Below are 27,058 nucleotides of genomic sequence, written 5' to 3'. Positions count from 1 at the left end.
CTACTGGTAGAAACAGTCCAGGATGTCGGATAGGACCCTTTGCAGCGATATGGCTAACTAGCGCTAATCATGATTTTAGGCGCCAAACATCAATATGATGCAAGGCAGAATACGGCCACTAGAACGCCAGCGCTAACTTCGCACAGCTGCTGTCAGTTTCTTCTTCTTCTTCTTTTCTCTTCTTGAGTTTCGGTGTCATCAATCATGTCCGACTCATTCAAAGAAGTGGCACAAATCCATGGCATAGAGGTTGTTCAAGCGGGGCTAGAACCCGTTCCAAACCAGAATAACCCACACCATGTCATCGTGCCTGTGCTGGCCAACGAGTCTGTGCCACGCGAAAACAGGATATGTGGTGTACGCAAGATGACCTTCTGGCTTGCTGTAGCGGTGGCAGCTCTTGTTGCGGTCGTGATCGCCTTAGCTGTTGGACTGGGAGTCGGCCTTACTAGTATGTCTAGGGTCAGTTCAAGAACTTGTGATGGGATGTGCTAATCTTTCAGGGTCGCATTCTGCCTCGACGGCTCCTGTGGCGACAACCAGCTCAGGTATTACATCCACCCCATCAGCATCGCTGTTCCCGCCATCATCCTCGTCGTCGACATCCTCGGTATCCAGCACATCAACCTCGGGTCCGTCACCAACATCCACTGCTCTCTTCGACAAGAGCACAAACTATACTTGTCCCGATGCCAACAACACCGAAGTAAGGAATGTTTCGGGCGGATCAGGAAGTTCTAGTTATTATATCTTCTGCGACGCTGATATCAGTTCGAGTTCGAAGAAAGACTTATCTTCAAGTGTGCAGAGCTCATTCGCGGACTGTCTGGCGCTTTGCAACTCTATGAACAATTACCAGGGTCGAACGGATGTCGGCTGCACTTATAACTTCGAGGGTACGGGGAGTCAGGACAAAGGGACCTGTTGGTGCTTGAGTGGTGGGAATAAGTCCATTATCACAAACGTGGGGAATATGGTAGCTGTGTTGTCCACCGAAAATGTAAAGCTAGATTTATGATTTGATGTACTATTTGCAGGCAGGTTCTACAATGCTACTAGTGTAGATTGGATCTATTGATGTGTCGGCGAAAGGAGTTCTTTCGTTGCATATCAGTTATTAGATGTCCTGGTGGTTGGTAGAATACATGTATGTGTCAGTATGGCTAGATGTCTATTTACTCAAAAAGCTGACCGCTAAGCCGGTGGGGTCGACGAATGAATATGGCATGAAGAAGAAGAAGAAGAAGAAGAAGCATACCCAAGTATGTAGGATAAATAAATTCCAATCTATCAAATAAAACCTCGTTGACTCTGCGTAGAGCTAGGCTGTGCGATAACATCGATGAGCACTTGGAATGAGACTACCGACGCCTGATATGGTGAAGCCCTAAGCGATCCGGTATTTTCTTAGTATCTAACCGCATACACCACGAGAGTCTACACGGCCAGCGCAAATACAAGGCCCTAATGAAGGTAGATTTGTTTTCAAGCTTATATAACTTGATTCACGGTGGTAAAATAAGCTCAATGTTTGTCAAGTCACAGGCCACTCCAGTGCAAGACACGCGAGGCTGTTTTGGGGTGGACCCTGCAAGGCACAGGCGGTAAAAGGATCGTCCTCGTTGGATCAAAACAAGACGCTAGCATACTAGACTGCATCAAGTGTACCATTTAGAGCTAGTATATTTAACGTGTATCTGGACTAATTTTCAAATTGGGGGCCAACCCCTCGTATAATTATGTCCCCATGTCCGAAGCGCACTTCTGCCCCTTGATGCGACGGCGACTTCAGATCACCGGCCCGCAATATCACCATGGCATGGCTCATGTCCCTGGCTTTTATCCACCTGGTTTTGCTGCTTTCGTTAAGCGAAGCTAAGGTATTGAGCGACTTGTCTGATGGATTCTGCCGGAGTTACAAATTCGGGGGTACGCGCCTTGATCACCTGCGCAATTGAAGAGTATAGCGACTAACTGATACAGCGAACATTGTGAACGATGTCCTGTACATGGTAGATCTCGACGGTGGCCTCATTCCCAGCGATACGAATGCATCACGTACACGCTCTTACCCCGATTGCCAAACCCGCGGCTCCGGCTAATCATCCAGTAGACAATTACCTCGTACAGCTTGACCTATCCTCCTCATTCTCGACTGACGATGGCGCGAAATATAAGATGAGCTTGGTTGACGGCGCGGTTCCGAAAATCAAGGACCAAGCAATGTGGTCGGACAAGGACAACACTACGCTGTTTACGTATGGCGGGCGAGGCGTGGACGACACCTCGGTTGACCAGGGACTATGGACATACACGATTGCCGATGGATCTTGGAAGTTGCAGCAGACGAGTATTAAGCCGGTGCGACTACAAGGAGGGGGTAATGTGTTACTTTATCCGTGCTTGGCTGGATTGTCGCATTAACATAAGGAATAGCGTACGTTGATGCGCCCCAAATCCAAGCTGCATATTGGGTAGGCGGGTATCAAGATAGCGATACGACGCCCGCGATCACCGATAAAACGGTAGACTATGCAACGGGGATGATTCAATTCAACACAACAACTGGGACCTTTACACAGTTTGATGCTCCATTTACCCCTGTACAGCAGGGCGCACTGGTATATCTTCCGGTTGGAGAGAAAGGGATCCTAGTGTTTGTGGGGGGCGAGGTTCCGTCCATCCAGAACGGTATCAATGCAACTCTGACTCCAGTGAGTGTTTGGATGGTAGCGTTGCTCAGAAACCCCTGCTAAAGCACAATACCAGAACCCATGGAATCATGCGTGGGTCTATGACATCGCAGGAAACAAGTGGTACAATCAAACCACATCCGGCAGCGTGGCGTCACGAACCCAATTTTGCGCAGTTGTCGAGCAAGATCTCTCGACGTCGTCGTACCAAATCTATGTGATTGGAGGAGCGGACTACGAGTCCAAGAAGTCGCTTACGGATGTGTATGTTCCAATCATTCTATATATTATAATTCAGCCTAACACTGACTTATCAGTTCCTATCTATCGATCCCATCTTTCAAATGGTTTCAAGCCGGGCCTCTAAACAAGCCTCGTATGACCCATGTCTGTCAGGCATACGGACGGCAAATATTCGGTGTAGGAGGCCGGCTCGCGTGGGCGGACGACGCCGATGCAGGATGTTACGATACGCCTGCCTTCATATATGACGCTCAATCTGAGGTTATCCGGGCCCAATTTGACGTATGATCATCTACCCTTCTCTTGATCGTTTAAGATACAAGCTCACCCATCCACAGCCCGGACTATCGGCTTATTCAGTCCCCTCCGCAACCGCCGATGACATCAAGTCCTCGCCCTATCCGTCGGCGTGGGCTGATCCAGCTTTGAAATCACTTTTTGTCCAGAAAGCTACCACCAACTCAACGGATACCCAGCCCAACCCGTCAAGCGAAACTGACGGTTCATCAACCCACACCGGGGCGTTAATAGGTGGTGTGGTGGGTGGTGTTGCTGGCGCGGCTATCATATTGGCAATAGTCTTCTTCATTCTCAGAAAGCGACGCCGAGATTATCAGAAGCAACCACAAGGAGAAAAGTGGTTTGAGAATAGACCGGCCATAAGCCGCGTGGGGGGCGAACTGCCAGCTGAAGAGCCGCAGCGGGAGTTAGATGCGCGTAGCAATACGCGGAGTGAGTTACGAGGGAATGACGGGTTTGTTTACGAACTAGATGGTGGTCAACGATCCGGTGTGTAGGATTATTTTGCGTCCTTGGTGGTGTATTAGCATTCCGTACGTACAGCTTTAAACATAATGAACAGTTCACGGAAATATCAAGGTATGACCGCGATCTTAGAACTGCGCAATGTGATTGCTGTGTAGTGCAGGTACTGTGAATGGCATCAAGAAGGGCTTCGCATACAGCAGAGGTGAGATTATACTCTTCATCATTGGACTGGCCAACTTCCGGTCAGCTGGTGACAAGTAGTTACTATAGTTTACCACTCCGTATACGTCTTGGGGCGTCATCCACACATGGGGTAGTTGATAGCCAGTGCTACAGGGCATAATGATATGTTTTAATGACAAATATCTATTTTTGAATTTCAGTCAACTCAGTAGATTGACGCTGAAGACTGGTAGATGTGGTAAAGTCTGGGGGAAACTGTACTTTCGTAGCTGGAGGGCACAAGTGAGTAGGCGTCAGAATAGGTACAGATTGCCCTATAAAGCTTAATTTAATGATGTAGCATGGCCAACTTTAAATCACACTCTGGCCAACTTCTTGTCTAAAGTGGACACTAATACTATATGGAGTAACGTTATAGCAGGGTTGATCAGTAATGTTCGGAACGGGCCTCCTCTTCCCCGGTTTGCTTGTCGGCGTTGTGATGGTCACACAGGTGGTACTTAGGCTTTAGTCCCACGATCCTATCATCTTAAGGTCTCTTGCGGTTACCCCATTCTACGCGCTCTAGCTGCTAAGCCTAGACCGTATCTTCTTGGGTATGCACAGCGTTGTGTTTCGGACCACGGCATTGCGGCTTGTCTCACCTTCACTATGCTATCCCTCCATCGCCAGGAGATCCTCTATTAACTTTACTTTCTACCGCGCAACATAGGATTCTGATATAGCTAGTTATGGAGGGAGTTAGGCTTTTCAAGGGCTCTTCAAATTTCTCTCCCCAATCATTAGCATGATTTGCAGCAGTTGGGCGTGTGTTGTGGTTTATTGACATCATCAAAAAGTGAGAAGTGAACTAATAAGGCGTTAGGGTATTACGTGGATTTAAATCAGGTCTGAAACAGAGGCTTAGCACTAGAGCTTCTTAGGAAGGTCAGTCAGCTGTATTCAGCTGGCATCATCCGTTTGCCTATGTCGTACAAGGGATGCTTCCAAATAGTCTAGAATCAATTCTCGTGTAGCTTAAACAGATGAAATTAGGCGGGATTGGCCTCAGGTCCGCTACCCAAGACCACAACATTATCCCGACGGCTGAAAACATTGACCTCACTATCATAACCGTGTCAGGTCACCGCTTACATAGTCCTTTCTTAAACATATGGACTTGTTGGTCCCAATTTGTGCGGCCCTCTTCCCCATGAGCGTAGGCCACATGGTAGGCCACATGTGGCCAGTCTAACCTCAACAGAGGCTGGCTCTTTGTGTGCTGTGGCTTAGCATGTATTGAACATTGTATGGAGGGAGCTCAAGCGTGCAGTTACAAAGTCATACTATTAAAAGCAATCTTTTGGAAAGAAGAGTTTCTGTATGGAAGTGGGATAGGACAGTAATAAGACCCAGGATACTCTACTAGCATATATTACAGGTGTTGTACAATTAATAAGTCTATCCAACACAAGAAACTGAAGCATCACTGCCAAGCTAAGACAACTCACAAACCTGAGTCCTCTCCATGTTATCCAACTCATACACCAGTTGCTCCTGATTTCTTTCCTGCTTTGGCACAGCTGCCAGCATAGGTTGTCGACGGCCCCGCAGCCACCGCCACATGGCGAAAACGGCCACAACTGCTGCTGCCACCGCCACCGCGATGGTGATGCCGGTTTTGGCTCCCGTAGACAATCCACAGCTGTCTTCCGACGGGGTTGGCGTGCTCGTGTTCGCGGCCGAGGTCGCAGGTAGCTCCTTCCACACCCCCTTCCAGCTGCTTTCCCAGTCGCTAGAACTGCTCTTTACCGTGTTATCGGAAGGATTGATCGTTGTCACTGTCGTGGTGCCGGGGATGTTGGGGCCGGGAGCCTGCGCCAGGAACCAGCTGCCCTGATGAGGCCCCCAGTTGACGCCGACAAAAGCAGCCTGCATAAATGCTCGGCCAAGCACGTAGTTCCCATTTGTGCCCATGCAGGGGAAATATGGTGTAGGTTTGTCGACGAGAGGCGCATCCAACGTCAGGTTTAGCAACGAAAATGGTATATTGATGGTGATATTTGCATTATTGAGCGAGTTCTTGCTGAACGTAAACCCCAGATATGTTGGCGCGCTGACAATCTCGGAGTAGCGCTTGTCCTCGGTGTTCCAGAAGTAAAGGCCGTAATCGGGATGGTGGGTAACAGGGAGCTCGGCCGCGATGGCCTCGCATGTGCTGTGTGGGAGGTATATGTAGGGGTCGGCGCCGCTCGCAAAAACGGTGACGCCGTAGTTAATGGAAGCGTTTCCGTGGCCGAGGAGACCGGTTTTATCTGTGTATGTCCAGGGCGAGCCACCACTGATGACGCCGATCTTGACATCGAGCAGATCAATTGGGAGGTTGCCACTCGAGTACGGTTGCGCCGAAACATCACCCAACACCCGGTTTTGGTCATAGCCGCCCAGCACTAGCGAGCCTGGTATCCCCAGGGGTACGGAGCCAATGTGCATGCCGTAAGAATATGAAGGGATGGCACCATACTCATAGAGATAACTAGGGGTGAATGTCGTCTCGATGGTGCGATTTCCCGTGAAGCTTTGCTTCATGTCAGAGCATCCGAGCGAGAGCACTCCCATTTCGACTTGGTAGGCTTTACCCCCTGGGTATACCTGGTAGACATCGGAGAAGGCGTTCAGCGTGACATCCGGTATTGAAAAGTCCGCAATGTTGAGCTCGTCGAATGCACGCACTACCTTCCCATAAAGGGGTACCTCATTGGCAACGCCCATAGGTTGGATTGTCCTGTCGGTGTTCATAAGAGATAACTGAATGGATGTATTGTCCCAGCTGCTTGAGAGATCGCTGTTGAATAGCCCTCCCGCTCGATCGGCATAGCAAATGGATGAGAGGGAAGCGTTCCGACAGATCGTAGAGAGGAGAATTCCACTACCCCAACTGCCCCCGGGATACAAGTCGATTGCTTGCTGGGGCGAACCTAGAGCGATGGTAACTGCATGCCATGGCCCATCCGGCCCGTACGATTTGTCCGACCACGGGATGGGCAAGGGACCCGCGGCAATGCACCCAGGACTACTCAAGAGAAGGAGGAAGAGATGGGCAATATGATGCTTCATCATGCAATGGCTAGTAGTGGGGGGGAGGAAAGACGAGTTAACATTATTCATAGGCGAGTAGGAGGTTGAAAATACTTTACAGAGCATTCCGGAGAAAAGACGTCGCTTAAAATGAATAAGAATAATGAGAAGGAACCAAGAAGTAGAAACGACTGTTTCGATATGGCTGGGGGTTTCTACTGCGCATAAGGACTTGTTGATTCATGATATTTCATCCATATGGTTTCACTATGTCTGAAAACAATTTTAAGGGAGGTACTTCTGTGCCATATCTGACTAAATGGCGCCCACTAACTAGCCAATAACACCCCATTTCCATCGCCTGACGGTGACTTTGGAACATTCTTCAGTTCGAAAATCAATCATTAGGACGAGATCATAATAAGGCATCTCTGGAGCTTAGCCTGGTTTTGCCCTTCCATCTCATTCTTTAGTGGGTTGCGTACTTAAATGGCGGCAAAAGCCGTACCTAGTCCGTGATGGCACCATCAACCAGCACTATAGATGAATGAACACGACCCTTAAAAAAACTGAATGAAGGTAAAAGCATCCAAAACTCCACTGTGGGAGAGAATTTGAAATGCCGAGACATGTGGATATCTGCCGATCAGCCATCTCCTAGAACCACACGCGGATGTCTCATGTACTGTCGCGCTGGACGCCTATTGACAGTGAACAACCCGTGGATCCCACTACCTAGAGCCAGTTACTACTATGGTTCCGATAGGCGAAGTCAAACCTGTGGAGATCTCGTATCGTCGGGGCGTAGTTGAAAACTCTGTTCTCTCACTTCATTCTTTGTCTCCACGAAAGCGTATTTGCCAAAAGTCTATAATTAACCACAGACCTAGGAGGATTAAATAAATCTTGTAGCCCATACTAAAGCAAGTCATAGATTGATACATCTATATCTGGCCTCTATCAGCTTAGCTGTCAATGTCTATCATTCAATCTGCTATCCGCCCTGTCCCCTATTTTAGAAGGGGCCTCATATATATGACTGCCACATAAGCAGCAGATTGTATCTTTAATTTGCGCCATGGGCTCTGACATTAAGATCACAGCCATGAGGCTATTTGCCTCGCGGGCCGGCCGTTCCTCGGTGATCATTATCTTCATGATGTTCTTTCTCGCCAGCCTACTAAAGCTTCCCAATGGCACCTTGCGAGATATCTCCTTACCTAAGATTCCCTCTTCTTTCCCGTCTTCTCTAAGCCGGCCAGCAAGTGATGTTGACTGGTCACGCTATGCCTACGTACAATATGTGACGAACACCGACTATCTCTGTAACTCAATCATGATTTTCGAGGCCCTGTCGCGCATGAACAGCCAAGCGGACCGACTGATGATGTTTCCATCCAACTTCAAACTAGACAACGATACTACGGAAGGCAAACTACTCCTCAAGGCGCGGGACCAGTATGACGTACAGCTCATACCCATCACCGTCCAGAGTCGGCATACTGATGAAGGTATATCCTAATGCATAGTCTTTCCAGTCCCACTGCTCGGAGACAATCAGAACTGATTAGAGCCAGCCACATGGTCCAAAAGCTACACGAAACTACTTGCATTTAACCAGACGTAGTATGATCGCGTCCTCAGCTTGGATTCAGACGCAACAGTCCTACAGGTATCCATCTCCATCCCAGTGGGTAGACTCCTAGGAGAGAGAGACTAACTCAGAGCCCCGTCCGCAGCCCATGGATGAGCTATTTCTCCTGCCCCCATGTCCCGTTGCCATGCCGCGTGCTTATTGGGGCAACTTCGACGACCGCGTATTAGGCTCTTATATAATGTTGGTCCAGCCGTCCGAGTTCGACTTCAACCGGGTCATGAATGCGATGGACACAGCGAGCGGCTCCGAGTACGATATGGATATCCTCAATCATCTCTACCGCGACAGCGCTCTTGTACTGCCCCACCGACCATACGGCCTGTTGACCGGGGAGTTCCGCTCGAATCACCATTCTGCATACCTGGGCAACAATATCGAAGTGTGGGATCCCGAGCAGGTCTTTATGGAGGCAAAGTTCCTTCATTTTTCAGACTGGCCCGTGTCCAAGGCAAGTAGCAGAATACCTAGATTCTCCTCCGGTTATACTCTGTTGACCTCTAACACACGATTAGCCCTGGATCCGCACCCCAGAACCCATAATACAAGAAAACCAACCTGTTTGTCACAAAGATCCGGCTTCAGGCGCTGAAGACTGTCGTTCCCGCGACCTATGGTTGGGGTTCTACAGCGATTTTGCACAGAGGCGAGAGGTACGAACTGATATCTCTATGGGACGGAGCGGCCCACTAACTCAGTACAGGCGATATGTGGAATGAGTGTTTTAAACGGAACGGAACGTTCTTTAGGCAAGCGCTGGCGCTTATGAGGCCATATCTGGCTGAATTTATGGAACACAGTCCCGGGTCTGTTGATCTATAGTAGCGGTGTCTATTTTCTGGTGTTTGTATTAAAGAGAAATGTTTTATCTTGGGTTATAGAGATACTGATGAGATGAGACCATGTACGACATAGCTAAATTAGGAATGAAATGAGTGTAAATGGCTAGACTACCGATGAGATAGGCCTACGTTGGCTGCAGCAGCTATATACTACTAGTAATATCTGCAGGGGACTCTCAGCTACAGGCCTTAGTCCTTTAAATCCTGAGCGCATACTTTCTTGGCCTAATATCAAACTTCAGGCAATACCTAAAACGCCTCATAATCTAAGGCAATTATAAAGGCAAGAAACTACACTGAAGAAGCTGCTTAGAGCTCGTACAAAGAGCCCTGACCCACCTAACAAGGGTGCATTAAAGCAGCTTTGCAAAGGCTATGCACTAGTCAAGGCAAGAAGTCGGGTAGGGCTAACTAACTACGCGAAATCACAGCCGATCACGTTATCTCATACACAGTAGGAACTACCCCGCAATATTGTGTATAAAATCGATTGCGATAAGTAGATCCTGCATCGAATTTCATCACTCATTCACTCACCACCACCATGTCTCGCCCTGTTGTCTTCTTCGACGTCGCCGTCAACGGCAGTAAGAATCATGAACTGCCCATCGGCTGACTTTTGCTGATCCACGATCACCGTAGCCCCCCAGGGCCGCATCGTGTTCGAGCTCTTCTCCGATATCGTCCCCCGGACTGCTGAGAACTTCCGCGCCCTTTGCACCGGTGAGAAGGGATTCGGCTACAAGGGAAGCTCGTTCCACCGCGTGATTCCTGAATTTATGCTGCAGGGCGGTGATTTCACACGGGGAGACGTAAGCAGAATCCATTTCCATCTGATTATCATCTAATATCTCTAGGGCACCGGTGGTCGATCCATCTACGGCGAAACATTCCCCGACGAAAACTTTGCCTTGAAGCACGAAGTCCCCGGTCTTCTCTCTATGGCCAACGCTGGCCCCGGCACGTAAGTTCGATCGGACCCTTATCTTGTTGTTGTTGGTAGCTCATGTGGAAGCTAGCAATGGCTCCCAATTCTTCATCACCACCGTTGTCACCGATTGGCTCGACGGTGCCCACGTTGTCTTTGGACGTGTTATCCAGGGCATGGACCGCGTTAAGATGATTGAGTCCCTGGGAACCCCCTCGGGCGCTCCCCGTGCCAGAGTTCAGATTATCGAGTCTGGTCAGCTGCAGTGAGGGGAAAGGGTTTGACGATGACATGGATGGAATATACAGATGGGAAGAACTTTAACCACCAAATTGTAGATTAAAGATAGCAACTCGAGATCGTTCATTACATCGAACTGCGATATTTCTCAGCTACTTGTCTTTCGATTTCGTAGTATTCTTTCCGGAATTTGTTAAGATAGCTGTGTATCGGTAATATCATTGGTAGCTATATTCTGTACTGGGGGGAAATAAGTATTACCTATCTGATGTACTTCTTTCTTTACACAATCTAATAATTAGATTTAGTAACTTGTCAGGCAGCTCTGTGACAGGCCGGTGTACTACTAAGACTTCTGTAGTCTTAAGGGATAATAGTATAGGCCCGGGACTGATTTCTAGCTGGGCAAGAGTATCTTGCTTGAGAGTTTTTTGTTTTTATTTTATTGGGGGGTTTCAATTATAGCAGTTTCTGATTCTATCTGTACGTATCTTCCGTACGCTTCCATTGTTAACTTCGGCAAGGACTTATTTGGCAAGTCTGATATGCTGCTAATTGCAGAGTCACGGAAGCAACAACGTGGTCTTTTAGCATATCTATAACTCCTTATCCTTGCCTTCTACAAATTCCTTTTTTTTACTGGCGCGTGTTGTACTTGATAGATTGATACTTTGTTATGGTAATAGCAAGTAGTGTATTCCCTTCGCTGTCAGTGGAGTCAGGGTCTACCTATCGTGGGCTAAGTCGGTGGAGCAGTCAAAAAGATTCGAACCTGCACACGTCCATTCAGAATATCCAATCTCTCAGGTAGAGACGGACTTTTGCTTACAAAAAGCCAAGATTGTATAACTGCGAACGACTCCATATTTAGGCGCCCAGATCAATCTAGCGGATACACTTGATTTGGGAGACTACAGCCTTGGATTGGTGTCCTGCAGTTCAGATATACTGACGACCACCTTGAGGGATCCAGACTTGGAAGGTATCTGGAACGTCTCGTAGGCCTTGTATATCTGATCAAACGAGAAATCTGTGGGATGCGTCAGCTTAGAACCACCTAGGATAAATACAACGACCAGCATACTGTGCGAAACCAGGAAGTGAGGGCTAATCTTGCCCGACTCGACAAGCTTCAGTAGATCGGGGGTAGTGCACGCATCGACCAGTCGAGTTCTGATACCTGTTCCATAGTTTAGTAACGCCCAAGCCGTAGCAGACAAAAGTTAGACATACAGATATTGCGATGCCAGAGGTTCTCCAAATGCAGGGCGCAGGGTGTCCCAAACACCCCCAAACTGGCTATCGTCCCGCCGGGACCGACTAATGACTGAGCGAGCTCAAATGAGTCAGTAGTCCCCACTGCTTCGATCACCACGTCGAATCCCTGGTTGTTCGTCACTGCGAGTGCAGAGGAGACGGCATCCGCCTGCCCCCCGAGCACACTGATTGCGTGGTCTGCGCCCATCTCCTTTGCTGTGTCGAGTCTGGGTCGCCCCCTGCCGACTACAGCGGTCATGGATGGTCCGAACAAATTCCGCGCCATCTGCAGCGCCATCAGCCCAATTGGGCCCGTTCCGATGATAGCGACGGTTGACCCGGGCTGAATCTGGCCGTTAAGAATGCCACATTCATACGCGGTAGGGAGAACGTCGGACAAGGTTACGGCAACTTTGGGATCGAGCCCGTTCGGGAGCGCATGTAGCGAGAACGACGCGTGGGGGATTCGTACGTACTCTGCCTGAGTACCGTCGATGGTGTTGCCCAGAATCCAGCCGCCAGAGGTACACTGGGAGGGCATTTTTTTGCGGCAGAAATTGCAGGTTCCACACGAGGTGATGCACGAGATCACCACGGGTTGTCCGACAGAAAAGCGTGTGACACCGGTACCCAAGGATTCAATTATCCCAACGCCTTCGTGGCCGAGGATACGTCCGGGTGTGCATGTCTGAACGTGGCCTTGTAGGATATGTAGGTCTGTTCCGCAGATGGTGGTGTGTTGGACTTTGACGATGGCGTCAGTGGGCTCTAGGAGGGACGGCTTTGGACGTTCCTCGACTGAGATGCTGTCCTTTCCAGTGTAAACGACCGCTCTCATGGTTCCAAGTGCTTGTTTTGCCTAGGTATAGATATCCAAAAGGCTGGCCTCAATTGCAAAGGATCAAAGTTACCTCACTGTGGAATTTTAGCACACTCGCGATGGAAACCCTTCAGAGTACTTTTCTTCCCTTGTGGGAAAATGCCACCTGTTATAAGGAGGGGCTTCGGGTACGCCAGCTGAACAGACTGATCCTTCAGCGAGCTACTAATGCCCACATGGCTGTCCCTAATATCTACCGTCACTACCATTGGGCAACATTGCGACACCTGCGAACCCCTGTTGTAGAATGACCTAGACCCTGGAAATCTAGATCACCAGGTGTTTACTGGGACAGAGTAGTAGCGCTAGCCGATCAATGAGTGGCTGTCAGAGATTTAGAAGTCCTGGTGCAAAGTTATGCAGCTTCCTATTGCGCTAAGGCGGGCAGTCTTTCCATGATCTCCAGTCAGGGTCCATGGAGGTCACTTCATGCAGCTACTAGATCCAAGCTAGTCACCATTAGGGCAAAGTCCTCGCCGCCGCAAACCGAGGTACGCTTCGTCACATGATCATCTGCATGAAGACTCCAGCTCTCAATGCAACCTGCTTTCCCACTGCATTATCTACGGCAGTCACAGTCCGAACTCCGAGTCGTTGATCTAAGTGGCATACACCTCTTGACGTGGCAAGTATATACAGTCCACTGGACTCGGAAACATCCATGTCCCATGGATCCCAGCTCCATATATGGCCGAGGATCTGGCGGAATTATTTTGACTAGACAATAGAGATTTTTTGTACTGTAGTCTCAGCGTATATTCAAGCAGGAGTGTATTAGGAGAAGAACAGACTCCATGCAGATCTAGCTTCCGTTTAATTTGTACCTGGCATGGCACTTTCTTACGCATACAAGTATCAAAACGAAGAGCTCGTGTAATTTTCAGGCACCAGAATATTTGACATATTCTTCCCAGATCTCACCGGCAAATCCACATATACAGAATGCTCCTCCATATACGATAGAACCTATACAACTTATTTAGAAAGCACTACAGCAAGAACAGTATCAAAACCTAGTTAACATCCACAGCTTCGCATGTGTCTGCAATAATCTGCAACGTTGATGGCAAAGTAGGAGACGTGATTTGCAGAGTCTAGGAAACTCGGTTACGAGCACTTACTATAGTTAGAACATTTGTTCCGCTATTAATCTCAGACAATGCCATCCAAGAGTTCTATTCAGGCTTTAAAATGGTTAATATCAGGGTACTAGTTGTGAGGAGAAGAATAGTTTACTGAACTGGCATGTAAGCAAGAGCGAGCGTCCATCGATCCTTCGACTTCGAGTACCGTTGACATGCTTTGCCACTTTCTAACACTATACCTCTCTATCTTTACAATGAAATTATCGTTTGTATGTCTTTCGATTTCTTGGGTTGAATAAGATGTTTTTGCGGTTAGTGATTGAGGCAGTAGATGCCTGGTTAGGGTAACGCAAGATTACAGGGCTTCGAAGCACGTGCTGTACACAGACTTTGAGTGTTTTTTTTTTTTTTTTTTTTTTTTTTTTTTTTTTTTTTTTTTTTTTTTTTTTTTTTTTTTTTTTTTTTTTTTTTATGGTTTTAATTAGGCACCTAGGGGTTGACGCATCAGGGGGCTACTGGTGAAATAGGTGCTGTCGATTAGAGCCTAGGGAACTTATATGAAATTGAGAAGGAAGTAAAAAGCGCGAAGTGGATGGTGAACCTTGAATTTGCTCACGGAGCAGAGTGGTACAACCCTATTAGAGCAGTAACATATATACGCCTGAAAGGAGATCCTGTCTCAAATATGTACACAGTACATCTGAATATAAACGACATCTAGCAAACGCCGTGAGTCTTTCCATGCTTACCCTGCAGGGAGTGCGTCTCTCCCTTGTAGTGAGGGTGGTTGTGCTTGGACTTGTGCGAGTGGGTGGCGTGTGTGCGGACATGGCTGTTTCCATCAGTCTCAGTTAACAAGGAATAGAAGGAAATGTATAAAGGTTTCTTACTGTGTGTACTTCTCCAACATAGCTTGATCCATATCACCCAACGTCTTCAGGCCCAGCTTGATATCACTTAGCAGCGCGTCACACCGGCTCTTGGTGAAATCCTCGCGGACAACCACACGCATGAGCTTCAGGTTGTTGCTGTTAGGCGCCATAGTATACGCCGGGACGATCCAGCCACGCTCACGCAGCTGGTGTGCCAGGGCAAACTCGTCGAACTGACCCTCCCGCTCAGCAGGCAGTCTGAACGCGACCAATGGGAGACCGTGGCCGCGACGCTGGCTCATGATGATAAAGCCCATCTTCTCGAGCTCTTGGGCCAAAAAGTCGGCAGTGACAGTAATGTTGGTCATGATGGATCGGTAGCCACGCTTGCCGAGACGGATCATCTGGTAATACTGGCCGATGACCTGAGATGCACCCTTCGAGAAGTTCAGGGTGAAGCTGGCCTGTTCAGCTCCGAGGTAGTTGATGTTGAAAATTAGATCCTTGGGGAGATACTCCGGGGACCGCCAGACGACCCAACCCACACCGGGGTAGACCAGACCATACTTGTGGCCGGACACGTTGATCGAAACGACCTTTTCGAGTCGGAAATCCCATTCCAGCTTAGGGTTGATGAAAGGAGCGACAAAGCCACCGCTAGCGGCGTCAACATGGATGGGAACATCCATGTTGCGTTCGATCAGGAGGTCATTGATTGCCTTGACGTCTTCATACTCACCGGTATAGGTGGTACCGAGGATAGCGCAAATACCGATGGTATTCTCATCGACCAGGTCAACCGCCTGCTGGGGATCAATCACATAGCGGTCCTCAGTGCAGTACACGTATCGCTCCTCGACATCAAAATAACGTGCAGCTTTCTCCCAGCACACCTGTACGGCGCTGTTCATGACGATGTTCGGGCGAGAATAGTCCTTGCCTTCGGCCTTGCGTTTGTTTTGCCAACGGCGCTTCATAGCCAAAGTACCCAGCATGATTGCCTCGGACGATCCAATGGTCGAGGTGCCCATTGGGTGCTCGTCTTCGCTCTCAACAGGCGCGTTGAACAGACGGGCGATCATATTGACGCAGCGGTTCTGGATCTCCGCGGACTGAGGATACTCCTCATAATCGATGAAGTTCTTGCTGAAGGATTCGGTCATAAGCTTTTCAGCTTCATCTTCCTGCTACCATTAGCATGGACCCTCGTGGTCACTTAAGTAGGAATAAATTGTTACCATGTAGGTTGTGACGAAACTCGCCAAGCTATGCTTATTAGTATCAATGGTATAGATCCGCAGAGACGAGAAATGAAAGCCTACTTGAGCATTGGGTTTCCATCGAGACTCAGCTCGTCCTTGATCATGCGATAGGCGACCTCCCTGGGCATCTCCCGCTCCGGCATCTCAGTCTGAGGCAGCTGTTCTGTTGCGAAACGCGTTCCGTAGACGCTCGAGTAGAATCCATCTTCGTCGGTGTTCTCCAATTGAATAGAGTCGACACGCTTGATGGTGTTGTCGAGATCAGCGTTGCGGTGGACTTTAGCAAGGTGAACCATGATTGCGGTGGATTATACCAGACAGATTGGATAGGTATTCACCAGGAATATAGAAGCGAGAATAGGGAACGAGGGGCAGGAAGGCGCGCTTTTAGCACTCAGCGAGCGGCACGATCCGAGCTCAATCAGGCAATCTGGTCAGGAGGAGGGGCAACCGGGACGACTGGCTATTGTTCCACAGGCGAGGCTTAGGCCTTCGCTAGCCCTGCAGGCGGCGATCCGTAGCCATACAGATCGCTCGCCCGGACGGTCGGCGGCCATCCTGGCTTACGCAGTTTTCAGCTCGTGGCGCAGCAAGTGGGTGAGGAGATCACCACGTTGACGGACGAATCGCGAAGGCTGGCTCAGGTCCGATTATTCAAAGCTTACTCGGAGTCGAGAAAGCTTAGCCTGGAATTGTGCATCAGTGGATGGATCGCGAATTGGTGGATATGCTCCGCTATTGATTCTCTCGGTTATTAGTTCCTAGTAAATCCCTCGTGGGTCCGTGGAGTCTCATCGGCAACTTGTTTCTGGGACTTTTGCCCCTGATCGATTCCTGGAAATTGTCGATGTTATTGTCATAATGAGCGCATCGACGTGATGAATGGGGGGAACAAAGAGGGTCAACTGCTAAGCTATTTATCTTGGGGTCTGAACTATTGAAAGAGACGATGAGGAAGATGAAAGAGGAAAAGACAGCATCCGACAGACCCGTGACCCCACCTGACTTGTTTCAACCCTTGTTCCCGTTACATTTCATTGTCCCGGTTGACGACTGGTGGGGAATCGCAAGACATAGCAAATATCGGTGAGGATAATAAATTCTTTGTCTTTCTTTTCAGACTAAGGCATCGCCGCGGAGGGTCCCATTGATCTCTTACAAAGTATCGCCATAATGGTATTCGTCTTCTTGTTGCCTACGCCATCGCGTTCCTTCTGTAGTCTCGTGCATCTCGATGACTTTGTCCAATCCACAACCTCACATTGCTTAATACACTGGAAATCCCAACGAAAGTGGGCAGTTTTACCAATCTCCCAGTGGACATCCTTATCGAAATAACCCGTTTACTGGACATCAGGCATCTCAGCAAATTGTTAGCAACATGTACCTCCATCGCATTTCATTGTCGCCATCTAGGAACGCTGTCGAATGTTATATCTGTTCTTGAAGATGTCGACCCTGACAGTCTCGAGAACCTCCTGGTAGCCGGGATCGACCCTAACGTCAATGACGGGAAAGGGCACACACTGCTCGCTCTGGCCATTGAACAGGATCGCAACGTCACGCTCATGTATAGCGGACTTGGTATGTTTGAGGAACTGACGCCTGAGAGATATAATAGATTTGTTAGATGTATCATGCTCTTACTACAGTATAATGCTGATCCATCTATACCCAACGATGAGAACAGGCTGCCGCTCGGTTTTGCTAGCTTCGTTCTTTGCGAGGACGAGAAAGTATGCAACGCTTTATACGATAAAGGGGCTAAAATCACCCAGGTGACTCCCTTCGGCGGCATATGCGCATGTCAGAGCCCCTTAAGCATCAAGAAGCTTATTGACAATGGAACCAACATAGTCAGTGCAACAGACTGCTACGGCGAACACCTCACAATATTACACTCTGTAATGAGCAGCTCCAGATTCAACATCCCTGCGAACCAACCAGTGCTAGACTTACTGCTTTGAAACCGCACCTGAGCTCCTGGAGAAACTGGCGTATGATGGAAGAATGCCTCTCCATAACGCTGCTACAAGGGGTAGCGAGGAACTTGTCTGCTACTTACTGAATAAGGGGGCCAACGCCGAGGCGTTGAGCATGTACTACCAAACCCCATTGGTCTGTGCAATGCGTGCTAGAGCTGTAGGTATAGTACGACTACTGTTTACCAAGGTAGTTAGCATACATCCAAGACCACTGCCTCAAAATTACCAGTCACCACTATCAGCAGCGCTCTATGGTATTGCACATTCTGACGGTCGCTTTAACCCTAAGTCGCTTCAAATTGCGAGGATTTTGCTCGAGCATGATAGAACGATAATGGATGATGAATGCAACGCGTTGACCAAAGGGATACGTTTGCGACAGATGCCAGCCGAGTGCCGTGAGGACCTCAAGGCGATTTTGAGGATTTCGGGGATTTCGCAGGCGCAAGAGACTGGACCGTCTCATACAGGACTCTTAGAGCATGGGATGCTCCTCCGTTTTGCAATCTATCTTCTTATTATATCCTTAGGTGTTCGGGTTATACTTGCACTTCGTTCTGAGACTGCACTGTTCTAGTGAAATTCATTCGTGGCTGCACCAAGTGGAACTAGCCTGACTCGATACAATGCCCCCGAAACGCAGATCTATTCCTTCAAAATACAATAACATGTAAATCAATCCAGTTAATTCACCCCCATGGCCCAGATCCAGTCGAATACTTATGTTGAAACCCATAACATAATTAAACTCTATATGAGAGTAGTTAATATTGCATGGCTTATAGTCTACCACGGCCTTCATACCAAGATATAAAACAACCAAGGTCCTTTCTTATTCTTCACTTACAGAATACTCCAACAAAAAGAGCACCAAAAATAAAGAAAGAACGAAAGAAAGAAAGAAAGAGAAAGTTAACAAAAGCTAAAACATCATCCAGCCATATGGTAAGTAAGTCATGTTCTCAATAGTGCACCCCGCTAGTGACACTACAACCCATAGAAAAGCAATAAACCCCCTATTCCTCGACTCCATATTTAGATCGCCAGTCGATATGCTTCGGACACCAATCCCGAAAAAATGAACACCGCCCCGCTCGACTTTTCGTCGCGGTTCTCTGATATACATGCCCAAATTGGGGGACCTCTCAGTCGGGAGGGTAAAAATAGATATCAGATCAGGAGGATGTGTATCATGATCCATCCTGCATGTCAAAAGTACGGGCAAATGGCGGTGAATGGCACCAGGTCAGATACTACTAGTAGTAGTATCAGCCCATTGCATTGCCAGGCGCAATTTTCCAGAGCAAGAAAACAGGGGAAAAGAGAGAAACAAACAAACGAAAGAGAAAAAGTTTCTTGATTATCATTAACTAATAGCAGAACAGGCAATTGCTTTACAACCAACACGACAGAATGTCCATCCCATCCAACCGTCGGGCATCCTTTTGGTATCCATCCTATCACGTCGATTATCATACACGCCATTGACATACATGAAGATATATCACTTGAATATATTTTTTTTCCGTCTTTTTCGGTTTTCTCTCTTGAACCATCCCTCTTGGGTCCGTGGGTATCAGGAAATAGGGTCTCCGTGGGCTTCCATCCCATCCGTCGAATAGCCAAAAATAAAAACAAAACGACAACAGAGAAGATATCAATCTGTTACTTCCGTTAGGCCTTTTCGCCCTTGAGCTTACGCTTGAACCATCCGAAGAAACCGCTCTTTCGCTTCTCGAGCTTGGCGGCCTCGGCCTTGGCAGTTTCTTGTGCCTTGCTGGCTTCGGTCTGCACGGTCTCCTTGGCCTGGTCGATAAGACTCTTGCCCTCCTCAGGCTTGCTGGTGGTATCGGCCGGCGTGGCCTGTGCGGCCTGGGGCTCCTTCGTCTTGGCCTCTTCGGGTTTCTTGATGTCCTCCGGCTTCAACTCCTCCGGCTTCTTGGCTGTAGCGGCACTTTCCTCCTGAGCATCCTGTACTGCACGGGGCTCCTTGGTCTTGGCTTCCTCGGGCTTCTGAATCTCCTGCGGCTCCTTTGCGGCGCCGGCACCCGCTTCCTGTGCCTCCTTAGCAGCAGGTTGATTCTCTGGGAGCTGATCCTTGACCGCTGCAGTGCCCTCCTGCACCTCGGGGGCCGGCTTGCTCTCTTGAGGGATGTTGTCCTTGAGAGCAGCCTGAGTGCTGTCAGACGCGACCTGGGCTTCCTGTTCCACCTTGGACACGGCTTGGTCGGCAGAAGTAACCTTCGAGTCGGGGCCGTCGTGAATGCTGGAGGGAACCTTCAGGACGGGTTCAGCGGCAGGTGGAGCAGAGGTTGCAGTGGCGGTTGCAGAAGCGGCCTTGGCGGTCGAGTCGATTCCTGAAGGAGCTGCGCCGGTTGTCAGTTCGGTTTTAGACGGAGCTTCCGGTTCGCTGGTAACTGCTGCAGCGGTGGTAGGCTCGCTCGCGACCGTCTCCTCTGCCTTAGAAATCTCCGAGTCTTTAGGCTGCTCAACCAGATCAACTTTGCCGGCAGAAGTGGGGGCTCCCGTCGGAGCAATGTCCTCTGCGCCCTTAGGTTCGGTGATCGTCTCCTCTTCTGCCGTAGGGACCTCAGACTGCTTGGGCTTCTCAGTAGCATCAGCACTGACATCAGAGGTAGGGGCTCCCGTTGGGGCAATGTCCTCTGCGCCTTTGGGCCCGGTGGAGGTGCTAGAGGCAGGGACAGCCGATGCCTCAGTGGCCGAGGGGGCCGTAGACTTCTCCTCCAGGGAAGAGAGACCGGGGACATTGAGGACGGTTGATACATGGTCATTAGGGTCAGCACCGAGGCCTGGCACAATCTGAGGTTGCACGCTACCCGTTTCGGCGGGAACTTCAGGTTTCCTGGCTAAGGATCCCGTCTCAGCAACATGACCAGAGGTTGCACCGGCAGCCGCAACTGTATCATCCACCTTCGCAATCTTATGGGGCAATTCATCGTCCTTGGCCGTCAGACTGCCCTCGTAGGGCCGTTTAGCATGAGCATCGAAGGTGTCGGTAACGGTCTCTTTCGGGCGCTCGGGGAGGGAAATTTCCGTTCCAGCAGTGGGGGCCAGGTTCTCAGGGGTCAATTTGAGTGGCTCCTCTGTCACGGACGGTTCGACTGTGGAAAGAAAGAGTTCAGCTAGGAGTATTGGGTGGAAGACAACAAACATGCTACTTACCCGCTCCGATTGCCTCTCCATTAGCCAACTCGGCCTTGTCAGCCAGGCCAGTCTCCGCCTTGTTTACAGCGTCCTGCAAGATCTCTCTGGCCTCTTCAGTGGAGGCCGGCGGCGCGGCTGAGGGAAGATTGGGAGTCGCATCGGGGACAGTAGTTGTAGGGCCCGCCGTGGCGGCCTCAGTAGGTTCTGTGACAACATCACTGACCTCGCCTTCTCCCTTCGCAACGGTCTCCTCGACTTCATGACCAGGGGTCCTGTGCAGATGTCAGTATAGCTGCAGAGACGCGCGACTGCCCGTCCCGGAAAGATCCGGCGCGGGTGATGCAAAGTGCGACTTACACGGGGTTCTGAATATCAGTGGCCTGCTTGACCGCGGCGGCGGCGGCACCGCCGGCCTTGCCGCCCTTGTTCTTGCTCTTACCCTTTCCTCCTTTCTTGCCCATGGTGGTCGACGATAATCTGGTTGCGAGCGGAGGGTTAGAGAAGGTTGGGACACGTATCGATGACGACAAGAGGTTGCGCGGGGTTCTGAGGGTCGCATGGAGACTTACAGGATGGTCGAGAGTGATGGAGGATGGAAGGTTGATACAGAATTGAGGCGTTGGGCGACTCAATTCAAGCGGTGGCAGTCTGGAAACGGACAGGTTGCGTGGAATCAGGGGTGGGTGAAGGTCTGCCTGGTATGTTGGTTCTTTCCGAATGCTAATTAATTCGTTCGGCGAACGTTAATCCGTGATGGTCGGGAGGGCAGTCCGCGCTCTGCCCAAACAACAATTTTCCGCCGTCGCGAGATGTCTTGGAGTAGCTAGCGTTGTAGTGGCAAAAGAGGAGCGTAAAAATAAAGAGTGTCGAGCTCTAAATTGACAATCGCAAACCATGCAACCAAAGTAAACATTGAACACACTCTGGTCACGCGCGGGTCACATGAGGCGCATCCAAGGGACACTTTCGATCCTTGCGCGCTACAGAAACTTGTTTTCTAAGGGGAAGAAATGGCTGGAAAGGAGAGCAATCTAAATTGTGATTATCACCTTGCCAAATGGGCATAACAATTACAGGGGAATCGTTCAGGTTTTACAGCCATGGCTACTCGTTCTCGTCTTGCTGCCGCCATAGTTCGGAAACAAACACCTTGCCTCCCCTCCAATTGGCATGATATCTATTGAATTAACCCTAAAGACGAACTCAGACATCCGCTGGTTTCAGATGATTGATGCGATCATGGGATTGGAAATTTCCGAAGAAGGATCTCAGGAGCTCTCGGTCGCTGAGAGGCATGATCTGAATTCGAAGCAGTCCGCTGTTTTCGGTGGCGGCGATCCGTGCTGTGCCTGCAGTAGTTGGACTCTTAGCAAGGCTGGGGTACAGCTAACCCTACCGCGGACCATTGTTGTTCCGGACGAACGACGTTTCCGGGTAGGGTAAGTTTGCACTTGACCTAGCCATCACGGGGACTGATGGTTGGACTTGATCCTAGGCGATCGGAATATGTTGATGCATGTGCAATGACAATGCAGAGACACATTTGACAAAGCTATACTGTCTTTAAAGGCATACGCATATACTCGTAGAGTCTGTAGCTTGGTCGACAAGCGAGTCATATCATCAAGAATGTGTGCTGCCTATCAACGTAAAATAGCCTCTTTGCCCAGAAAGTGTGGGCTACCGGTTACGTAGAGCTAGGTCTCGAGAGACCAGACAAGAATGGCAGTGTGCGCCCTGCAGGGCTTGACCTGGGCTGACCTGACCTGGGTTGACGGTCAAGGTTCTATGACTAAGTGGATATTCACTGGCTGAGACACAGCCAGCCAACGGACAGAAGTTATTCATGGTTACTTGGCCTGGATTACTTAGTAGTGTCCCTTGCCGATTGTGGTGTGAAGGACCATCCAATGATGCGTATAGCATGCATAAATGCCTAAAGAAGACAAGGTGAAGAAGCTGAATGTTCCAGAAGGTGGACCGGGGTGACATCATCGGTCATACGCAGCGGAGTGCCCAACAAAGACTCCGTCAGCCCCTTGCAGCCACAGCCGAAGCGTCCTCGAGCACTCGAGTACTAGTAGGTATCAACAGCAGAGGGAAATAAAAATAGAAACAAAGAAGGTAAGAGAAATAAAGAAGGGAACTACAGTGTATGTTGTAATATATGCAAAAATATTGACCGACGCAGGGATCGAACCTGCAATCTCTTGATTCGTAGTCAAGCGCCTTGCCATTGGGCCAGCCGGCCTAGTTATTGAAATGGTTGAGAGATATTTGCCTACATAAAGCCAGTCAACTATGTAGACTACCCGCAACACGGAAACAGCGTGCCGAGTGGGGGACGCCGACGGGTCCGCCGGCATCAGCATCCCAGACATATCATTTGCCCACACCCACTTATCATGAATCACATTATTGATGGATATTAGCAAAAAATTACTAGTGTCTCTAGTCGCTGTATACCCACTGTGCCAACGCCATTGACGGCATCGAACGGCGATGGGAAGTGTGGTCGGAGTCACCACCCCGGCCAAGGATTGACGTTGCATACATCAACGAACAATGATCTCGATATGAGTCGCATCTACGACGGTAATGATCGATAACAATAATGTTTATTCCGCCGCATGTTACATCCGGGTGACACTCGGGTTCTTCGAAGTCTGCGGTTCCTTGGGTTGGCTGGCTCGGTGGTGGCACGTCGATCGGTCCGGCTTGGCCGATGGACGTTCTGGAATCCTTCGCTGCAGCACACGACAGCATTGCATTCCTCTGACTTTTTTCAGTCATGGGTGTCCCATTGCCACCCCATTATGCAGCAGGTGGGCGAACTACCAATACCGCGCGTCAGGGAGGGCAACCAGTTGTCATTCTTGAGCACGGTAATTTATCGCCCCTTCTGATTGGGAGTTTCCAGAGGGAGAATCCCTTTGCAACCCATCGGCCAGGAATGCTTGGCCAGCGGCGAACCACCCGAGCAAACGTAACCATGGTAGGATTGGTGGAAAAGGGTAGTACCTTTCCTTGATGCACCCTGCACACACAGGTCGGCGCAACCCGATGATTTCTGTTTGATTGTGAACGGGGCGAGAAAAGGGAAAGTAATCAATCGGCCAGGGTTGGGAGACAGCCGGGCATCGGCCATCGCTGAACCCTTGCGGCATTTCTTTTCACATTGAAAGGCCTGCTGGGCAGGCGAACAGTTGGCCTGGCCCTCACAGTCATCAAATTAATTATTATTGGCCCCCAGATAAGCCGTCAGATTCCTCCAAAAGGTAAACTCTCCAGTGACTCTGGACTTTTATCGAGGACGTATCGCATTGTCAATGCGATAGGTAACTCGACTAAACCATTCGGGAAAACCGGATCGTGGTCTGGGTTCCAGTACTGTACTGTGTGTAATCATTAATGTGCGCACACCCACACAGAGATAGAGACAGAGACAGTGCTAATGAAATCTCCACGTTGACTTGACGCCCCTCTTTTTCTGATTGTCTCACCGGATGAAGCGATGGCTTATCGCGGCTTAGAGCGCCGTGCTAAACCTAGCAGGGAAGTAGACGATAACCTTAGGCCCGGTTAATACGGTACCGACGGTACAGTCGGGTATGCCTCGTCGTCTGGTATCCCAGTACCTGGTACGCACAACCCCCCAGTCATGCCCGCTGAACCAATGACCACCGGCGTTTTGCATTTCGCTCCTAATGGAAACTCCCCCAAGCCTATGAAATCATCGGTATGACCCATGTAACCAACTACTGGAGTGGGATTCCGTCGATGTTCCGTAGTTTACCACTTAACCTGTCTGAGCTATATTCCTTCCAACGCCCCCCCCCCCCCAACCCGCTATCTATTCTATGACTTCCTGTCTCTCTCTCTCTCTCATTACTTCTTCTTCTTCCCATTCCTTGTTCACACCAACCTCTTTCCTTCATACTGGTCTATGCAAACGATGATATCACAGTTTGTCCGTAATTACGACTGTCGCTTGTGCTTGCACGCTCTCCCTCGCGTCCATTCCCTTCTTGGGAAAGGTCTGCTGCTGTGAGTTGCTGACTGGATCTGACGCTTGTTCCCATACATCGAACTATAGACACCCGGTTCAAACCACTTGATTGTACACACGGGAAATAGGAGGATTTTTGGGTACCGCTTGCCAGCATGAGTTTTCGCGAAAAGGTTCGCAGGGTGTTTCGTCGCTCGTCTAGCGGTTCGAAATCGAAGGACCAGTCCAATCCCATCAAAATCGAGTATTACAAGCGCCATGAAATTCCACCGTCCAAGTTCAAGGGCCCATTTGACCGCGAGCATCAAAAGAGGCTGGCGGCATGGTCCTTTGGCGACGCCCAGGACGAACGCCCTCGTTCCTCGGATCTCTCTTTGTCCCCTTGCGCATCGTTGCCCGACTATTTGAGGCCTCGTGTCCAGGAGCATAGTGTGGCTCCTGACGAGATCCCCTCGATTGCCCCAGAGCATTTGTCTGATGGTACGTAACCCTACCCTTCCTACTGTCCCCCTTGCCGCATTCTTAATTCTTAACCCCCACGTGCTGGACCGCTGTCTAACATCGACTAGTTTCCGCCACGATCTCCGACGACGAGCGCCAGGAGAACAGTGGATCCACCTCCTCGACTGCGTATGACCCGGACAGCTACAGCAGCTCCATGATGACTCTCTTCGACGAAGTGATCCGACAGGACTCGATCGCCCACCTCAAGGAGACCATCCGGTACACGTCACCCGTGGTCCGGGCCATCTCCCCACCCCCGCTGTCCCCCAAGGGCAGCTACATGCCGTTTGCCCCCGAAGATTTGACCCGTGCTTTGAATGCCGTGCAAATCTGTGGTTAAACCGACTTCTGGCCAAGTCTCTTCACTTCTTACGTCACGTGAGCGTCCGACCACACGGCGCTTGCCTACTCGGACCCATTTCCCATATTTTAATCATCGACGACCCTGGTGTGCGCTTCCATTCTTCCCGCCCTATTTCTCCCGAGTAGTGTGGCGGTTGGTCATGATTCGAGATGACCCGATTTACGAGGACCACTTTTCCGCCGCTTTGACGCGAGGGGGCAAAACTTAATTCCCCCCCAACCTGGACCTCCACTTGCCTTCCATGCATGCAACGAGCGATGTTTTCAAAAAGCGAACGGTTTCCCGTGTATTGTGCTTTAAGCGTATACCCGTTTGAGGTTTGAATTTTTTTTTTCCCCCGGGGGTTCCCGGGGTGGATTGTACTGTACGTACATGATTATTAGACGAATAGAATCAGTGTACCAACAAGAAGCCCTTGTTTATTTCCGCGGAGTAAGCCCAGCCAAGCAAAAAGTAAGGACATGCATAGAAACGAACCGGCTTCTAGACTCTTCCCCTCACCCACTGAGCAGTCAAGCTTTGAGGCAACCATGGGATGTTAATCGTTACCGCCAAGACAATAGACCAACAAACCGTTTCGACCCAACGTCGATCCGCGTTACCCAGAATGTCGGTCACGCGATGCCACTGCCAATAAGATGAAGACTGTTATTCGCATGATTGGTCTGGCCTTGGGGGACGCGTCGGCAGTTGTGGAAATAGACTCGACGTTGTTGTGAGGTTAAGTTTATGCTTCGTTGCACTTCGGCTGATGTCCTGCTTGTCATGTTGATTAGGATGTAACTTTGTCCCAAGGTTTCTTTGGATATCTCCACTGTTATCATGAAATGACGTACAGTGCTAAGCATATTTGGCAAAAAGATCCAAAGACTACCTGATTCAATACACTTGTCGCCGCTTTAATGATAGCACGTGAGCATCCAGATTCCTTCCAACCGGACACAAATTCAAGCCCTCAAAACTCTTCATTGGAGAACTATCTTCACTTTCTTCTTGAATTCGTACTGTAGATTGTGCATGTCATCCAAAACACTTCAGACTGTGTCACTCGGGATTTCCCCCCCCCC

The 27,058-nt window shown here is 49.6% G+C and overlaps 8 protein-coding genes and 1 non-coding gene across 9 annotated transcripts; 4 read left to right on the top strand and 5 right to left on the bottom strand.

Annotated features, from left to right (window-relative positions):
• Positions 1–204: 204 nt before the first annotated feature.
• On the top strand, positions 205–3,965 carry BDV37DRAFT_270573 (uncharacterized protein; the record flags this gene model as incomplete). Its single annotated transcript, XM_032084581.1, has 8 exons — positions 205–451; positions 549–938; positions 2,114–2,380; positions 2,437–2,714; positions 2,770–2,957; positions 3,011–3,218; positions 3,275–3,668; positions 3,865–3,965. The coding sequence occupies 8 exons, from the start codon at positions 205–207 to the stop codon at positions 3,963–3,965; spliced, it is 2,073 nt and encodes a 690-aa protein (XP_031942898.1).
• A 772-nt stretch (positions 3,966–4,737) lies between these two features.
• On the bottom strand, positions 4,738–6,983 carry BDV37DRAFT_270572 (aspartic peptidase domain-containing protein; the record flags this gene model as incomplete). The annotated part of the gene is made up of 3 exons (XM_032084580.1): positions 4,738–4,777; positions 5,413–6,449; positions 6,480–6,983. The coding sequence occupies 3 exons, from the start codon at positions 6,981–6,983 to the stop codon at positions 4,738–4,740; spliced, it is 1,581 nt and encodes a 526-aa protein (XP_031942897.1).
• Positions 6,984–8,022: 1,039 nt separating this feature from the next.
• BDV37DRAFT_270571 (glycosyltransferase family 8 protein) lies at positions 8,023–9,383 on the top strand (the record flags this gene model as incomplete). Its single annotated transcript, XM_032084579.1, has 5 exons — positions 8,023–8,430; positions 8,572–8,616; positions 8,684–9,049; positions 9,114–9,251; positions 9,348–9,383. The coding sequence occupies 5 exons, from the start codon at positions 8,023–8,025 to the stop codon at positions 9,381–9,383; spliced, it is 993 nt and encodes a 330-aa protein (XP_031942896.1).
• Positions 9,384–9,938: 555 nt separating this feature from the next.
• BDV37DRAFT_244838 (peptidylprolyl isomerase) lies at positions 9,939–10,763 on the top strand. The gene is made up of 4 exons (XM_032081596.1): positions 9,939–10,027; positions 10,083–10,252; positions 10,298–10,404; positions 10,460–10,763. The coding sequence occupies exons 1-4, from the start codon at positions 9,985–9,987 to the stop codon at positions 10,635–10,637; spliced, it is 498 nt and encodes a 165-aa protein (XP_031942895.1). The 5' UTR covers positions 9,939–9,984; the 3' UTR covers positions 10,638–10,763.
• A 756-nt stretch (positions 10,764–11,519) lies between these two features.
• BDV37DRAFT_293041 (putative zinc-containing alcohol dehydrogenase) lies at positions 11,520–12,888 on the bottom strand (the record flags this gene model as incomplete). Its single annotated transcript, XM_032089306.1, has 3 exons — positions 11,842–12,888; positions 11,693–11,788; positions 11,520–11,638 (listed from the first exon to the last, which is right to left on the bottom strand). Exons 1-3 carry the CDS (start codon positions 12,701–12,703, stop codon positions 11,520–11,522), a joined length of 1,077 nt encoding a protein of 358 aa, XP_031942894.1. The 5' UTR covers positions 12,704–12,888.
• Positions 12,889–14,547: 1,659 nt separating this feature from the next.
• Positions 14,548–16,260, bottom strand: BDV37DRAFT_270568 (glutamate decarboxylase; the record flags this gene model as incomplete). The annotated part of the gene is made up of 4 exons (XM_032084578.1): positions 14,548–14,662; positions 14,721–15,886; positions 15,941–15,968; positions 16,025–16,260. 4 exons carry the CDS (start codon positions 16,258–16,260, stop codon positions 14,548–14,550), a joined length of 1,545 nt encoding a protein of 514 aa, XP_031942893.1.
• A 1,072-nt stretch (positions 16,261–17,332) lies between these two features.
• On the bottom strand, positions 17,333–17,868 carry BDV37DRAFT_89917 (uncharacterized protein). The gene has a single exon (XM_032091405.1). The coding sequence runs from the start codon at positions 17,760–17,762 to the stop codon at positions 17,364–17,366; it is 399 nt and encodes a 132-aa protein (XP_031942892.1). The 5' UTR covers positions 17,763–17,868; the 3' UTR covers positions 17,333–17,363.
• Positions 17,869–23,293: 5,425 nt separating this feature from the next.
• Positions 23,294–23,365, bottom strand: BDV37DRAFT_t82. Its single transcript has one exon. It is a non-coding gene; the product is annotated as a tRNA-Arg (tRNA).
• Positions 23,366–24,950: 1,585 nt separating this feature from the next.
• On the top strand, positions 24,951–26,677 carry BDV37DRAFT_244827 (uncharacterized protein). Its single transcript, XM_032081595.1, has 2 exons — positions 24,951–25,603; positions 25,693–26,677. Exons 1-2 carry the CDS (start codon positions 25,279–25,281, stop codon positions 25,965–25,967), a joined length of 600 nt encoding a protein of 199 aa, XP_031942891.1. The 5' UTR covers positions 24,951–25,278; the 3' UTR covers positions 25,968–26,677.
• Positions 26,678–27,058: the final 381 nt, after the last annotated feature.

Source organism: Aspergillus pseudonomiae (genome assembly GCF_009193645.1).
Source record: "Aspergillus pseudonomiae strain CBS 119388 unplaced genomic scaffold BDV37scaffold_22, whole genome shotgun sequence".
NCBI classification, from domain to species: domain Eukaryota; kingdom Fungi; phylum Ascomycota; class Eurotiomycetes; order Eurotiales; family Aspergillaceae; genus Aspergillus; species Aspergillus pseudonomiae.
Note: the sequence above shows the minus strand (reverse complement) of the source record. Positions and strands in the feature narration are given on the sequence as shown.

What these genes read in the sequence shown, in the direction of transcription:
- BDV37DRAFT_244838 (XM_032081596.1), top strand. Translation starts at nt 9,985, where the DNA reads ATGTCTCGCCCTGTTGTCTTCTTCGACGTCGCCGTCAACGGCA. An exon ending in CGACGTCGCCGTCAACGGCA is followed by an intron (nt 10,028 to 10,082) that starts GTAAGAATCATG and finishes CGATCACCGTAG; the next exon opens with CCCCCCAGGGCCGCATCGTG. An exon ending in GTGATTTCACACGGGGAGAC is followed by an intron (nt 10,253 to 10,297) that starts GTAAGCAGAATC and finishes TAATATCTCTAG; the next exon opens with GGCACCGGTGGTCGATCCAT.
- BDV37DRAFT_89917 (XM_032091405.1), bottom strand. Translation starts at nt 17,762, where the DNA reads ATGCCGCCGAAGGGAGTCACCTGGGTGATTTTAGCCCCTTTATCGTAT.
- BDV37DRAFT_244827 (XM_032081595.1), top strand. Translation starts at nt 25,279, where the DNA reads ATGAGTTTTCGCGAAAAGGTTCGCAGGGTGTTTCGTCGCTCGTCTAGC. An exon ending in CCCAGAGCATTTGTCTGATG is followed by an intron (nt 25,604 to 25,692) that starts GTACGTAACCCT and finishes AACATCGACTAG; the next exon opens with TTTCCGCCACGATCTCCGAC.